Source organism: Varroa jacobsoni, unplaced genomic scaffold (genome assembly GCF_002532875.2).
Source record: "Varroa jacobsoni isolate VJ856 unplaced genomic scaffold, vjacob_1.0 scaffold_1469, whole genome shotgun sequence".
NCBI lineage: Eukaryota > Metazoa > Arthropoda > Arachnida > Mesostigmata > Varroidae > Varroa > Varroa jacobsoni.
The window spans coordinates 66,986-81,144 of record NW_019214371.1 but is presented as its reverse complement, the minus strand read 5'-3'; the positions used below and the strand labels follow the sequence as shown (position 1 = coordinate 81,144).

Genomic DNA, 14,159 nt, shown 5'->3' with positions numbered 1-14,159 from the left:
TAGAGCACGCTTGTATGATATCTAGGATAGAGAAAACAATTTAGAAGATTTCTAGTTTGATCCATTAGTACATTATCTCTATTTATTTACATTCGTTCGACGTTACAGGAGGCGGATTTACAACAAACAACAAAATGTATTCAACTACTTGAATCATAATTAAGACAAAAACAATGTTGTTCTGTGTTGACTAAGTCACTAGTAAATGAATGCGCCTGAACAAGCATGAATAAAAAATAGCAAAAGTTAGGCATTATGATTTTAATATGGGTCTTACTTAACCTAAATAGCGCCCATTGATAATTATATAAGTTAACAAATTGTACATCTATGTGTACCTTATAAAATCAAGTATAAATTTCATTGTGCATTCAGTAATATCAAAAGTAAAATTTACACGTATATTTGTTCAGGTATATGTCTTGTTGTATTTTTATTTATTTCAACCTGTAATTCGTGTAGCTAGTTGAAACGAGTAATTTTTATTTCCAATTGAGAGTTCTATATAAAGGATAAAAATATTTCAATTTCATTAGCCTATTGGTATGAAAAGGTCTTATAATTATGTGACTTTTAGAGCAGACTGCTTTTTCCGACGATGTTTCCGTATTTCTCAAGCATTTTAGCGTATTCGTCCGCCGATGGTACTGATCTCATTTGTGAATGGCGAAGAACCAGGGACGGTACGTTCGAGTAGTGCATTTTTGAAAATGGTGATACCTGAAACAGGAGGTCATAGTCGTTTTAAGCAATCAGTGAAAAAAACTCCCATTGGAAATTTCAAATCGCTAGAATTTGTGGAAAACTATTCGTATTGTTAATTAAGCGCCTGCCCTCCACATTCCTACGCTCCCTTTTCTTCAGGTCACACAGTCTAATACAAATACTGTTTTCGTTTTGTTATATTAGAGTCCTACCCATGCCATTGAGCTCGCGAAGAGCATGATTGGATTACCTTGATATACCGAGGCCACGAACCTCTATTCTTCATAGGTTGACGACAAAGTTTTGCTTAAGGCTAATTTACCAGCTAGTATAGTTGTATTTATTAGCCTAATCCATTCAAATTCAGCGTCCTAACAGGCCATCCTATATGACAAGCAAAGCATTTGAGTCTCATACGAATACTGAAAGTATATAGGTCAAGATTAAAGTGCTCTATTTCAATACTTTAAACATTCCCAAGCAGGGACTATTTTATTGATAATTAAAAAGAGCCAAATAAGCCGAAATTGAGATTAAGGAAAATAACTTAGCGATTCGTCAAAAACTGGCAAGTCCGAATAGAAGCCATAATAAGTATCACCGTAGTGTTTAAAATGAGCAGCCACAGAGGAACTAATTTCAGCGTAACAGGCTTCACAATAAAAACAACCTAACTTACTATTCTTGTAGCGGGTGTTTCGGGCGGCCATATTTATATCAGCGCTCGCGTATGTGATACAAATTGTATATATTTATACAGTATTTATGTGATTCGTATATGCAGTGTACGGATATTATTCATACTTTTCGCTGGCTAAAGGGATTCTATATTCGATCACATCCACAGGAATCGGGACCATTTTCCAGTCGTCCCATCCATAGGACTACGTCAATAAGCGAAGGCAATATAGAAAAGAAGGTTTGCATAGCGTGATTTTACGATGTGATTTTCCAGAGTGGAAGGAGCTGGGTGATCTATCAAGGCGTCGAGGCCTGTATACGTAAATCAATTCAGTGATTCTGCGAGATCGGTCTATTACGTGAGCTTGCACGCTTTACAACGAACCCTCTGTGCCGAAAAAAGGCCGCCAGACGTTTGTGTTTTGCAACGATTTCATAGCATTTTCCTAATCTCAGTCCAGAGTATGAACTGAGGAATGAATGAACAGGCACCATAGTAAACCAACGCGAGTTTTGTTTCGAAATAGTTAAAGCATAGAAGAATAGAATTATAAAAAAGACAATTCCGGCAGTATCTACCCGAATTCAGCAGTTATAACGATGTCTTATCATTTGAATTCTGTAACCTTAGATTGATGCTGACGTCGTGCATAATTTACTGGTAGTTCAAAATGATAAGTCATCTATTTAATGAGAATAGGTATAAATAGACGAAATATTTGGCAATTCCTTAGCTCTGTGTTTATATCTACAAGAAAAAAAAGTTCTTTTTTAAGAACCTGCCAGCTTTGTTACAATGGGGGAAACACCGAAGCATTCTAATGGCGAGTGGATTTATAAAGCACGATACGCTAAAGTACCTTATCCTGAGAATCGTCGACGTCTGTTTCATCATCCAAAACAGCCGTATAGACCTTTTTCAACTGCATCTCTTTGAGTTTTTGAGCAATCTCGTCAGCCTCGAGGTCAATGTCATCATAGACGGTACAACGAGTAGATGGGGCATGTATTGAAAGCGGCATCGCGGACCTAGCGTACTCCGATCTAGGGCAGCTTAGACTCGCTTCCGAGCCCGCTGGACTTATCGTTCCTGTAGCAAAATTCCTGCAATCCAGTAGTAAATGTTTAGCGTGTCTTTTATGTAAGTCAGTTTAAATTACTTACAAACTGAACAATACGTTTGCGTGGATCAGGGGCATGCACATCGAATAGATCCGGTCTTATAACACTTGGTACCTTTTTGATGTAGAGATAGATATTTGCGGGAGTACAGGCGCATACCTGGCCACATTTGGCCGTGGTGCTTTTTCTGTACATAAATAATGTTGTAGTTTGCGAGCAAAAGATTTCCGCACACGTGTGTCGAATGCGCTTATCGAAAGCCCTTCTAGAGAAATCTATAGCGTCGTGTTGCGTTCGTCAGTTGTTGAATTAAGCAAATGCAATATGTTTACTATCAGCAATTGTGCATACGTCGTCCTACTAAAAAGCCTTGTGGTCGCCTCTGCTTCTATTGGAACGCCTAATGGCTGTACGATCAATATCAAGATAACACAGGGGCCGCTGAAATACGGAACTTGAAATAGCCGTCTGGCCGCAAGTTCGTCCGGTGCATGCCAAACGAGTTTGCAATTTACTTGCAGTTGATCTGCTGCCCGTGCTTTTATTGTCTAGAATATGAGTTTCGTTTCGTATAGAACGAAGATTTAGCGATAACTTCATTAAATGAGAAATGCACGGCCTGTTGATATTGGTTAACGATATTATTAGGTAATTAGCAGAACAATTGCTGCGGAGGTAAGGAAACCGAGCGCCGCTTATTACAGCGAAAGCAGTGGGGCATTCAATGTATTTTTGATTATTTTGCAAGGACGCTAGTTGCTTGGATACGTTCTAGGGTTTTACTGACTCTGCAGTTCGTTTCTATATATGAACATGTATGTATGGGCTCAGCACCAAAATGCTTTACTTTTATACAGTCTGTTTCGTAACCGTAGAAAGGAAGACAAGGTCAAAAATGAGTATAATCAAATTTAGAACTTACTACGTAAGTATTGTGGTGCCAGAAAAGGGTCGTATACAAACGGGCAATGTAAAACGCTAAATACGTCACAAAGTCAGTATAAAGTCGTGACCCTACAGAGTTGCGTTCGAACAGGTGAGTGAACTCCCGAAGCCGGACGCATTGCATTAATCTGCCAGATCCCCCTAGAAACACCGAAAGTTTAGTGCAATATGTTGCATGAGTTTTTTTTTTGTACCTAATGGATATTAGGCAACTTTATGCAGGAACAAAGGTCTCTTAAGGGCTTAGAAAAATTCGTTCACTGCATGAAGGTTTTCGCTGAGCTCTTTGAACAAAAACTTCTAAACCGTAGAGCAATAGTCTTTAGTTTTACCAATGGTAATTACGTAGCCAGCCGCATTTGGTACTAGAGAGAAGAGCAACTGGTGAGTTAACCTAAACATGAACACACCCTAACATAGAAATGTAGTAAACAAAAGCATGCGCAGCAAACTGGGGTTACGCTGTAAGAAGCTTGGCCAGCGTAAGCAAATAGGAGGTAACGTACTGACTCGTTATATACTTGCCAAGCTAAACGATTCACTTCATCGCTTTGCACCACCGTCAGAGCTGCCGGTGCTCGGTTGCTCAAAGTCGGAGTTGCAACTGGGAAACTGCAGTGTTCGTCAGCGATTGGTTTTATCCGCGTTTTAATCTTCCTAATCCTGTTATGGGTTGATGCCAACCCGTTGCCATAAGTGCTTCATAATGCTGCGCATACAGATGCATGTAACGTGTTTAAATCGAAGATGCGAAAAAGATTTCCCGGCAAAGTATCGTCTTACCTAACGGAGGATTGCGGATATCACGGAGATACAGGCAAGAATCTCTGTAATTTCATCTGAGAGAAACGGTTGCTGAGGTCGCATCGGCTTCAATTCGCATGTAAGTAATCACTTGAAAAAGTAAAGGAATCCATCAAACAGTTGTGGGTGTCCCACGACGCTTACGTCATTCGTTTTTAAAGATTGACTTGGGGCAACCGAAATCAAACGTTCCCGGGACCGGTAAACAAAGGCAACTGTTGCGTCTTACTAAGTTCGTTAACTTGTGCGAGAGAAGCGCTAAAAGTCTGCTACAACTGTAGTAAGCGACGAATCTTAAAAGTTCGCGGGGGAATAAATAAAGCTATGGTCGGCTAGCCCGTTATTGAGATAAAATGTTCCGCGAAGGATCTTATTGAGTGGAACTGTCTTAGGGTTGAGGACGTCAGGAGAAAACGGTGGACGGAGCCTTATTTTAGTTTTATGATCATGTGACTGGACAGCCGCGTCGATATTTCTGATTGCCTACTCCTGAAAAGTCTGTTAAGCTAGGAATAAAACCCTATTGTACTTCCGGATGGTGTATCAGGGTATCGGTTGAACGTGTTAGAACATGTATATTGGATAGTATAATCGATTTTGTGCGGGATGTGCTTCGTAAAGGACTGTAATTCTTAAGCATTTTAAGCGATATCGATGTAATAAGTACACGATCATATATTCTAACGTGAAGGCTAGGTTAGAATAAATGGCAGATTGATTATTTATGGTGATTGGGTCATTAGTTTCATCTATAGGATGAACCATGGGTCACCGGACTGTTTGAAAAGGTTCTTTAACAGAAGAGAGGCAAATGATTAGAATGAACAGTTTTTTTTTCAGCTGTGTAGCTAAATATTATGTTTATATCTGTATAACATAATATCAGTCAATAAAACCAGTCGAATTGCCACATTGCTCAGTATCTCAGATATATACTGACGCTATCACATTATAACACAGTATTATAGCAACTTGCAATTACGTAATAAACTCATATTTATCGATCAAATACGTTATATTTATGAACTTTGTCAAGTTTCCACAACGAAAACAGGTAGAGAGATAACCGTTTCGGTTTATTCATATATACCCTTAAACGCTAGTTCATATATACCTAAAGCGTTAATAGACAATTTAGAGAAACGTTACTCTATCTAGACTGCACTGTACGGACAAGCTGAAAACGTCGTAAATTTGCCTTTGTTGTTGAAATTTTACCTGCCTGAAGAGTGCTGCGTTCTATGCAAGGATCTGAAGCCCTAGAGAACTTGAAGAATCTATATATATACAGATCTAGATATGTTAGTTCTAAGCCGAGTTCCTCCTGCAGGCCCTACGCTGTAACAATATAAGAAACTTGAAGTGCTCCCCATAACTTCTATCAACTGTTTCGGCGAACACGAAGGCCCGTTTAAACGCAGTTGTTGTAAATAGGATTTAAAGCTGTGTAGTCGTCGTACCACAGGGCACCTACTGTCTACATTCACGGTCTTGTCGGCCCGCGTGTTGGCCAGTTCACAGGTGCAATTCAGCAATTCCTACTTCTAGGATATTTGTTGAAAACTGAACTTTAGTTGGTGCGACAGGAGACCGTTGGTTCATGGGATATGACTTACTTTCAGAACCTCCGCAAACTTATAATCCAGCCTGTAGCTTCTATCTAGCTGATTAAGGGTACATAAAAATATCTTTCATGTAAATGAATGCACGAAAAAAAGAAGGTATAGTATACTGAGCTCGGTTATTGTTATCATAATTTGACAATTGGTCAGTAACGAAGCTGTGGGACGGGTGCGCGCACTGATACAAAAATTAGTAGCATTCCCTGTAGAACATATAGAAAAATACCAGAAATTCCATCGTACCAAATGTTCAGGCTCCCTATAAGTTCGATGTAGTTTATCCAGATCCATAGAACACACATAGTAAAAGAGGCGCGTCTACTAATATATTGTCTTCGAGTCAGAAACGCAAGACAGTTGTACGACGGAAGACTTCATCACGCAATTTTACGAGAAAGATCATGTTGATTTATACAACCCACGATAGGTAAAGAAACGCTATGGCGAGGAAAAGTTGTAGGGATAATTTCTTTATTGTGATGAGCATTAGAAGTTCCGGGTCTTCTGACTCCTCAAGTTTTCGCGGTAGCGTAGGAAGTTAGAAACTCTATTGCATCGATAGGATCAGATTTCTGCTACATCCATTGATGAAATATACCTCTACCAGTACAGTCATTACATGAATGTTCATATTCTAACCCTAAAAAAACGAAAACTAATTTTTATAGAGAATGAACTGTAAAGCGTTTCCAGACCTCTCGTGTATATGCTATTTGCCCGAAAGAGCAAGATCAGCTTCTACTAAATGTTAGTCGTGTAATTCTGTTACGCAGTCGTATCAGAACCGTTTGCACATTAGACTTGTGAAGTAGAAACGTAGTGAAACGCTACGTTTATACCAATACATATCCCCTCTTAATCATTCCAGCAACAAGTTCTGTCACTATCCTATACGTTATCCTGAAAAAATTTCATCCTTTGCCAGTGACCTCGAGCAGCATCGCAGTGGAGAACGGCTTATGTCACATTCTTGCGCCATATGTAAAAAATATGACGTTTTCAATTTTCTGCAACGTTGACGTTTGCAATTTTAAGAATTTTCGAGCTCAGTCAGAAGTTGGCAGGAGTGGTATGTGATAACGCTATGATTTTTGCCAGAACTACTTGATCAGGTCAGTAGTCAAGCGACAAGTCCGTTCGTTTGGAATGTTCTTCGGTAAGGTTCACCATATCTGTTGCCATTTTTCCACCATTGTCTCTTCCTTCTGGGCTTCAGCTTGGGTTTTTTATATTTCTGTTTGCTACACCTTGAATGTACTAGAGCAATTATGGCGTTTATAGGTGTATAGCCCTTATATTGTCACGAACCCCTGCATTTTGAATGTCTTTGTTTTTCTTCTATCACATCACGACCTGCCCCCGTGTAGGTGTAGCATATAGTATGGTGGGCTCAGTCATGGTCGCTAAGAGCCTCTTTCTTGTTTTCTGGGGCATTCTTTCCTATCGACAGGATTTTGGTACACTATCCGCTACCTTCGGTACCTCCTTGGCCGCCCCCTTTACTATCCTCGTTGCCCTCTCTGCCATTTCGTTGATGCAGAAATCACAAGAATTCGATTAGCCATAACGCCTAAGCATTGGGTTAGCTCTTTGATTTCTATCTCTACTACGTTTCGTAAGAAGGAATTAGGTTTATGGTTTTCCTTTCCCCTTACCGCACACGTCTCCACACGTTGGATCATGTTCGCTAGACCGATCTGCTTTTTACTTTCTAAACTGTAGTCTCTGCGCGTTGTAACTAGAATATCTTTGCCGTCCGTGCTCGCTACCACTGGGACTTCTTCTACAAGCGAAAAGCTTCGAAATATTATTTTAGGCCATGTTCCATAGCGAGCGCCAAGTACCAGGTTTTGATAATTTATCTTGTCCCGTAAGCGAAAGTCCTGTTGCTAAGGTCGAACGCGATCAACCCTTTAATGTGACAAAAAATTCTTTTCCGTTTCAGCGCATTTATCATCGCCTTTTATTTGTTAAGAATGATAAGGAAAAGCGAAGAAAAATTGTACGTAACTAACCTGAGAGGGCATTTGGGCACAACCGCATTGCTGACTGGTCGATAATTGTCATTGTGAAGCCCCGTACTCTCGGGTTCACGGTGACCATCATAGCGTACCCCTGTCACCGTTGTGGGTAAGGCTACGAAGTCCATAACGTCAGCGCGAATCCGCTCGCGTACCAAATCCCGACCTTCGTTCGCTCGAAAGCGGCACTTCCACATGCTGATAAAGTATGAGCTATAATCGCATCAACCTAAATACGATTTTAGCTGCTTATGATACAGGGAGTTGTTACTTAATCCTGTCGGATGAATCGCCTAGAACACTGCAAATTCACGCAAAAATAAAACGTATAAGTCAGCTTGGTTGAGTCAGTTTTTTTGCAAGAAAATGGAACGAGACAGGACTTGTTGATACGTCAGTGCAATCAAAAGATTCTATTTTCTACCCCATCGTTTTATAATTATCAGCAGGCCGAAGCTAAAACGCTTTGTGAACCCATTCGCTCTGATGCAACCATTGTTAGGCTGTAAAATAGCTGTCAAAAATTAACAAAACGCTTCAAGATATTCTGCGCAATACTACCACTTGATTAACTACGGACCGCTTTTAGTCATTCACAAAGGAAGTAATATCTCGAGCTTAAGCAGTGTACGTGCATTATTTTTTGGACCATTTAGTTCATCGCTTCTAATGCTTTTACGTGACCGGTAATGATCAAAATGATAAATCGACCGCGCTGGTATCTTCCGAATGACGATGATTCAAGACTTTTCGTCGATGTCCAACGGTTCGTTTCTCACAGAATATCCCTGTGGGCCCCATCAAAGCCGTTTAAGCTATGACGGCCGTAGGCTATGACGGTCACACGTGTGATCTGTGAGGCTGACTCTAATGAGAACTATGTGGCATTAAGATATTCTTCATTGGCATGTAACCTGCTGAGCGGCAATCTGAAAGATGTGTCGCTCTTTTATTTACAAAATACGGTCGTCTTTATATACGATCTATTTACGATATTTACGGTCGTCTCATAATAACTGGTAATCTCAAGAACTAAAAGTAAGACGTTCTTGTGGAATGTACTTGAATAGAGCGCTGCCAATCGAATGTATAACACCAAGAATAAGCTATCGTATTTTTCCAGTGGATCTCTTTTTGTTATCCATAGATGCAGGTCAACATTCGTCACACGGTAATGTTCCCGTGCAGGGCAAAAATCTATGATGAAATGCTGAGTATCCAGAGCGCGACACAACTAATTGGCGGAGCGTTAACAAATAGAATTGCTCTAAATATATTTTGTTTAAACATACTTATGACCGTGAACCGTATCACACACATCGGTAGTAAATATATATATATATATATATATCAACAATGAGTTTTGTTATAGGCCACATAGGCTTGAAACGTTTTATGTATGAAAATTATGCCGTAAAGATATTCCTTCGCGTACTGAGGTGCTCTTTGCTCTAATGATCTTCTCTTAGGTAGAAATAGTGACACAATAAAATATCTTTGGGTGTCTCCAAGGAGGATATTCTCTTGAAGTTGCTTAGCGCTCAAATCTGAAGTATGTCTACGTGAGTCTGCCTTGCCCAGTCAGATCAAATTTGAATACACAGACATCTGATGTTAAGGCGGAAGAGGGCATTGTACTTTACCTGATTCAGCCTCCTCCATAAAAACAACGCTGTAGCAAAATCACAACATTCGGTCCCGACTGAAAGTATCTTGCATTATGCATTAACCACTGTATTGTATTATAGGCCCGAAGAACTTCCTTCTTTTTATGGCCTAGTCACATTTTCTACTATTCCGGGAATTCTATACGGCTTCAATAGCTAGACATATCTTAACACACAGCTAATGTTCTATGTAGTTGAGGTTTCTATCATAATCCCAAAATATATGTCGCTAGGTCAAGGCCCCCTTCTACCACTCGTTCTATATAGTATTGACGCATAGTATCGGAACGCAAGTAGCGTACCAATACGGAGCGTGGAGAGCGCACAAACTCATATTAACACCGAATGCACTCACAATGTAAATGATCTCATCAGTCACTTAATTTACGTTTGACTACTTCCCATATTTAACTTTCCCATTGTTAATAAACACCTCTCCAACAAATCGTATCCTGTGCGATTCCATAGCTACCTAGGTGTCTTACTATAAGAGGTTGCAAATTCTACACATCGAGAAGTTGAAGGAGAAGACCAAACGCGATCTTACGCACAAAATACTTGCTTGGCCAGCGCCATGAAAGACTGGCGAGAAATGGGCTTATGTGACTGGCTAAACAAAACCGTTGAAATCGCTGTACGGAGTAGGCAGCTAGGCACATTTTACGAAAGGGAAAAAGTTGGCAACTCTGGCAGCAAGCGGAGAAAGTGCAGTCTGCTTCTCTTCTTCGATTATTATTGCTGTCTTCTTTACGGGTCTGGGTTTCGATGCGCTGCTGGAAGACGGGCGAGAGAATAGCAATGTCCTTAAAGAATATCAGAACACTAGTAAACATCGACAGGCAAAATATCCAGATATAAGAGGGAAACCAGAAACAGTAGGAATTGGCTCAGCCGTTATATATAAATGTATGCGCTTCATGTATGATTACAAGAAGAATGTATTGTTACAAATAAAACATAATAATTCATGTTGTAAAAATAAATATATAGGTCTACTAATCCTTTTCAGTCTGAGGGAAGTGTATATAGAGAGCCGCCAGATATGTCAAAAGAGTCACTGGTGCAGACGCTCGCAAATATGCCAGTGGGCAATTCCGATGCCATGAATAACTCACCGCGACCAGAACGGGCATTCGACTGAAGCTGCCAGGGGGCGTAACACACAGTACAATTTAGCCGCGTCACAACTCTCGAGTCGACGATCAAGCATAAATCCGGGTCCCGTTTACATGCAGGTAGACCACGAAATAAAGAGAAAGACAGGGTTGTTTGGGACAAAAGCTATATAGCTTACTGCATTTTTTCTAACAATAGAACGTTGACCTCGAATATTACTACTATTTCAGAATCCTTTACATACACATGAGTCATACATTTAGTTTGATTCGCGTAATTTAATTTTTTTTAATAAAGTTTTAGAAGGCAGATAGCTAGATCCTTTTTTTTCTATGTAAAACTCTTTTTTTACTTCTAACACAGTTTCGCCTGTCCTAAAGGGCCACATTCAAAGGTTTTATGAAGGTCGTTATATGTATGTACATATGTTACCGCGGAGCTATATAAGGTATTGCATTTCAAGTATAAATGAAACTATCTATTACATAGAGGAATTAAAAGGAATAAGTGGCCCCAGAGGACAACTCAATTTAGCAAAGATGTGTTTGTGTGTTTAACGTCGAGTGAAATTAAGGCATTGAAGTTTGCACGAAGTTCTTTCAGATACTAATGTCGTTTCTCGTAGCTGTAAAAATAAGTCGCAGGCGGATTTTTGGAGAGACATTTTGACGATTTGCATCCAGACAGAGCGGTATTGCTGACGTATGCATCACGTGGTGCAGATCATGAATCAGAACTTGCTCCGAGCAATTACTTATACGAAAATTATGCATAACTACAATAGTTATAGAGGATTCATTATGGTCAGGGTAGGCTCGGAAAACGTTGTTACCGTTTTTGAACAAAATGCAATTGGTCGATGTGTTAGTCACTGAGCATTTGTAAGCTCGGCTTCACGGAGCAGCAAAACCAAAATTGACGATAGGTGTTATTAAAAGCATCGTCCTTTTTAGCTAAAATATGTTAATTAAATAAAAAAAAATATATTCATTTAAAAAAACATAATAGTCTTCCCTTTGGCTTTGTTGAGTGACCTGTTCGTATGAAATTACTAAGGGGCCCATACGGCCCCTTTTCTGACCCCTACAACCCCAACCTATTAGGATATATAGTTTATCGACATAGGCGTTTTTAAATGCGATTTCCTCGAAAGTCAATGAATAGTAGTTAGCCTATGTAAGCCACCTAATAGATAATACTTCGATGAATATGTTGGTATAACTGTTTCTCTCCAACCGCACCAGTTATTCTTATTGACAGCGTCAAGCAAATGTTAGTCCAAATGGCGCCATGCTTTTCTATACGTGACAGTAAACAGTAATGCACTACGTTATAAGACGTGACGATTTACAGGTCGCGAGATGAGAGCATCCCCGTAAAAGATCCTACCGAAAATATTATGAACGGAATAGATTACTTGGCGTCGTACGAATAAATAAGGTCTAAAATTTATGAGGCTAAAACGGGTGGCTGTTGTGCGCTATTTCTGCATGTAGTTTACATCGTTAGATGCCATTATGCGAGACTCCACTGCTGGTGATGGAACAGCAAGTCTGGCTAAGGCTGCAGGAGGCAGAGAGCATCATTACCTGATGGCGAACATATACGTTGAGCCCCCAAATACCGATGACCTCACTGTTTATATCGTCTCATACCTCTCCCTGATTTTTTTCCATTTTTGCCTAGAGTAGCAGTGTGAAAAGGGCCGAAAACGACATATGGCATGCGGAGCTTCACCCGCAGCCGGACGTGCTGGGCGCTGGGCTCATGGGGCGATCTAACCACTTTAGCTATTCGATGCAAACATTATCTTGCTTCTTTCGTTAGCTCTGTTCGTTATCCTGCTGTGCGTTGCGGTAATGCCCTTTGTATAATGGCGTCAATGATGACGTTAGTGCGAAGCTGCCTCTCGCCTTAACCACAGGTCATATGGGCTATTTAGATTCTAGGAGCAAGGTACCTACGGAATGCTAGCTGCGTTGGCAAGAGGCGGTTTTATAAGCCGAAGCAAAGGCTAAACTTGGAGAATGCGGTACACATTGTTTGCCACATCCTTCGTCGCCATGTTCCTACGTCGTCGATTTATCTTGATTTCGTTCACCCATATAGAAATACGAGAAGCTCTACAAAAGGCGCCGTATCCGCTGCCACTGTCTTCTTCGGCTACGATAGCTTGCTTAGGCCTGTTATAGAGTGTAGACAAAGGCTAGCATATTGACCGCAAATGGCGTCACTATTGCCAACATTTCCCTATTGGCTAAATGCTCCTTTTCACTGTAGCCTTTCGCTTCATAGAATTGCTGATCCTAGCGTCGTCCAGTTGCGTGACCGTTTGTCCAGCACTAATTTCTTTGCATAGAGTAACCCGCTAGCAGGGTTCGATTCCATTTCGTTGCACGCTACTACTTTTCGGGACAGTTTATTCCAGCCTCGATCCGCTAACCTACCAGACTTCCAGTAGCAAAATTTCGCCCAACTATATTCTTTAAGTTGCGTCAAATCATAATTTTCTTTCGGCTTTCAGTGTTTTCACTCAGTCATTTTATTAACACTCAGAACTTAGACAGTCATTCAGAATACACTAGTACTTGAGAAAGAACCTGAAGCAATGTAGACTAATTGTGTTACGGTTAAGCTTTGTAGATACTTATATGCAATATTTATATGTATTTGCAATCATTTATGTAGCCACAAGGTAATTAGGATATTGTTGTTAGAGAATGTGATTCATCTCTACGGACGTATGCATACATAATACAACGCCTCTGTTCAATGGAGCACGATTGTGCACGCTTGGATTAGAACTTGAAACCAGCTCACTAACACTTGACATTTTAACCCTATCTCCAAGAAAGTTACCGTTGCTTTTCATTGGACATTTTTCAGGACACAAGAATATATTGCATATACTTTTTTAGGGAAAAATAATCTTGTAGTTTCCAACGGGTATTCGAAATCCCATAAACGCAAGGGAAGCCGTTTAGAAAAAATTAGCAGTGGGATAAATGCTCTATAGAGAGACACTTCCGGCCTTTTTGTCCTGAATAATTAAGCATATTAGCAACATTGGTCTTGGTTAGTACAATACAACAACCATGATATTCAGAAGCGCACAACTTGAATTTGCTCTGGCCTTTTCTTTTTCTTACCTTGCCTTTAGACTGGTTTTATTGAATTTTTCAGCTTTAAGGCTATGCGGCCTAAATACTAGCTGCTTGATCTTATTCTTTTTTGGTTCTGTTGTGCAATAGAATTTTCGACGCTATCACGATATTCTTTGATACCCTAATGTGTCCCTAGCGAACCTAACGTTTAACGGATCAGCACAGCATATCTTGCTCAACTCACTTCGAAAGATCGGCCTCCTATTACTGCACAAACCGTCTCCCACCTCTGCATTCCTGACCAGTCACCTGATAATTACCAACAGGCAGAGATAGATTAATGGAACAACCAGTGAGATTGGCAGTCAATAC

At 40.2% G+C, this 14,159-nt stretch overlaps 1 protein-coding gene across 5 annotated transcripts; it reads right to left on the bottom strand.

Moving 5' to 3' along the window:
* Positions 1-48: 48 nt before the first annotated feature.
* On the bottom strand, positions 49-14,117 carry LOC111270402 (uncharacterized). Of its 5 annotated transcripts, none has more exons than XM_022850610.2 (4): positions 14,032-14,117; positions 7,895-8,201; positions 2,247-2,490; positions 49-720 (listed from the first exon to the last, which is right to left on the bottom strand). In XM_022850610.2, exons 2-4 carry the CDS (start codon positions 8,095-8,097, stop codon positions 574-576), a joined length of 594 nt encoding a protein of 197 aa, XP_022706345.1. In that variant the 5' UTR covers positions 8,098-8,201; positions 14,032-14,117; the 3' UTR covers positions 49-573. The 5 variants fall into 5 exon arrangements, with proteins under 5 accessions (XP_022706345.1, XP_022706343.1, XP_022706342.1 ...); XM_022850608.2 differs by lacking the exon at positions 14,032-14,117 and adding an exon at positions 10,115-10,299; XM_022850607.2 differs by lacking the exon at positions 14,032-14,117 and adding an exon at positions 10,119-10,299.
* Positions 14,118-14,159: the final 42 nt, after the last annotated feature.

Bases quoted from the DNA above. Each gene is read 5' to 3' on its own strand.
- LOC111270402 (XM_022850610.2), bottom strand. From the start codon at position 8,097: ATGTGGAAGTGCCGCTTTCGAGCGAACGAAGGTCGGGATTTGGTACGC. The intron at 2,491-7,894 runs GTTAGTTACGTA...ACTGGATTGCAG, and splicing joins GTGCCCAAATGCCCTCTCAG to GAATTTTGCTACAGGAACGA. The intron at 721-2,246 runs GTACTTTAGCGT...CTCCTGTTTCAG, and splicing joins TCGACGATTCTCAGGATAAG to GTATCACCATTTTCAAAAAT.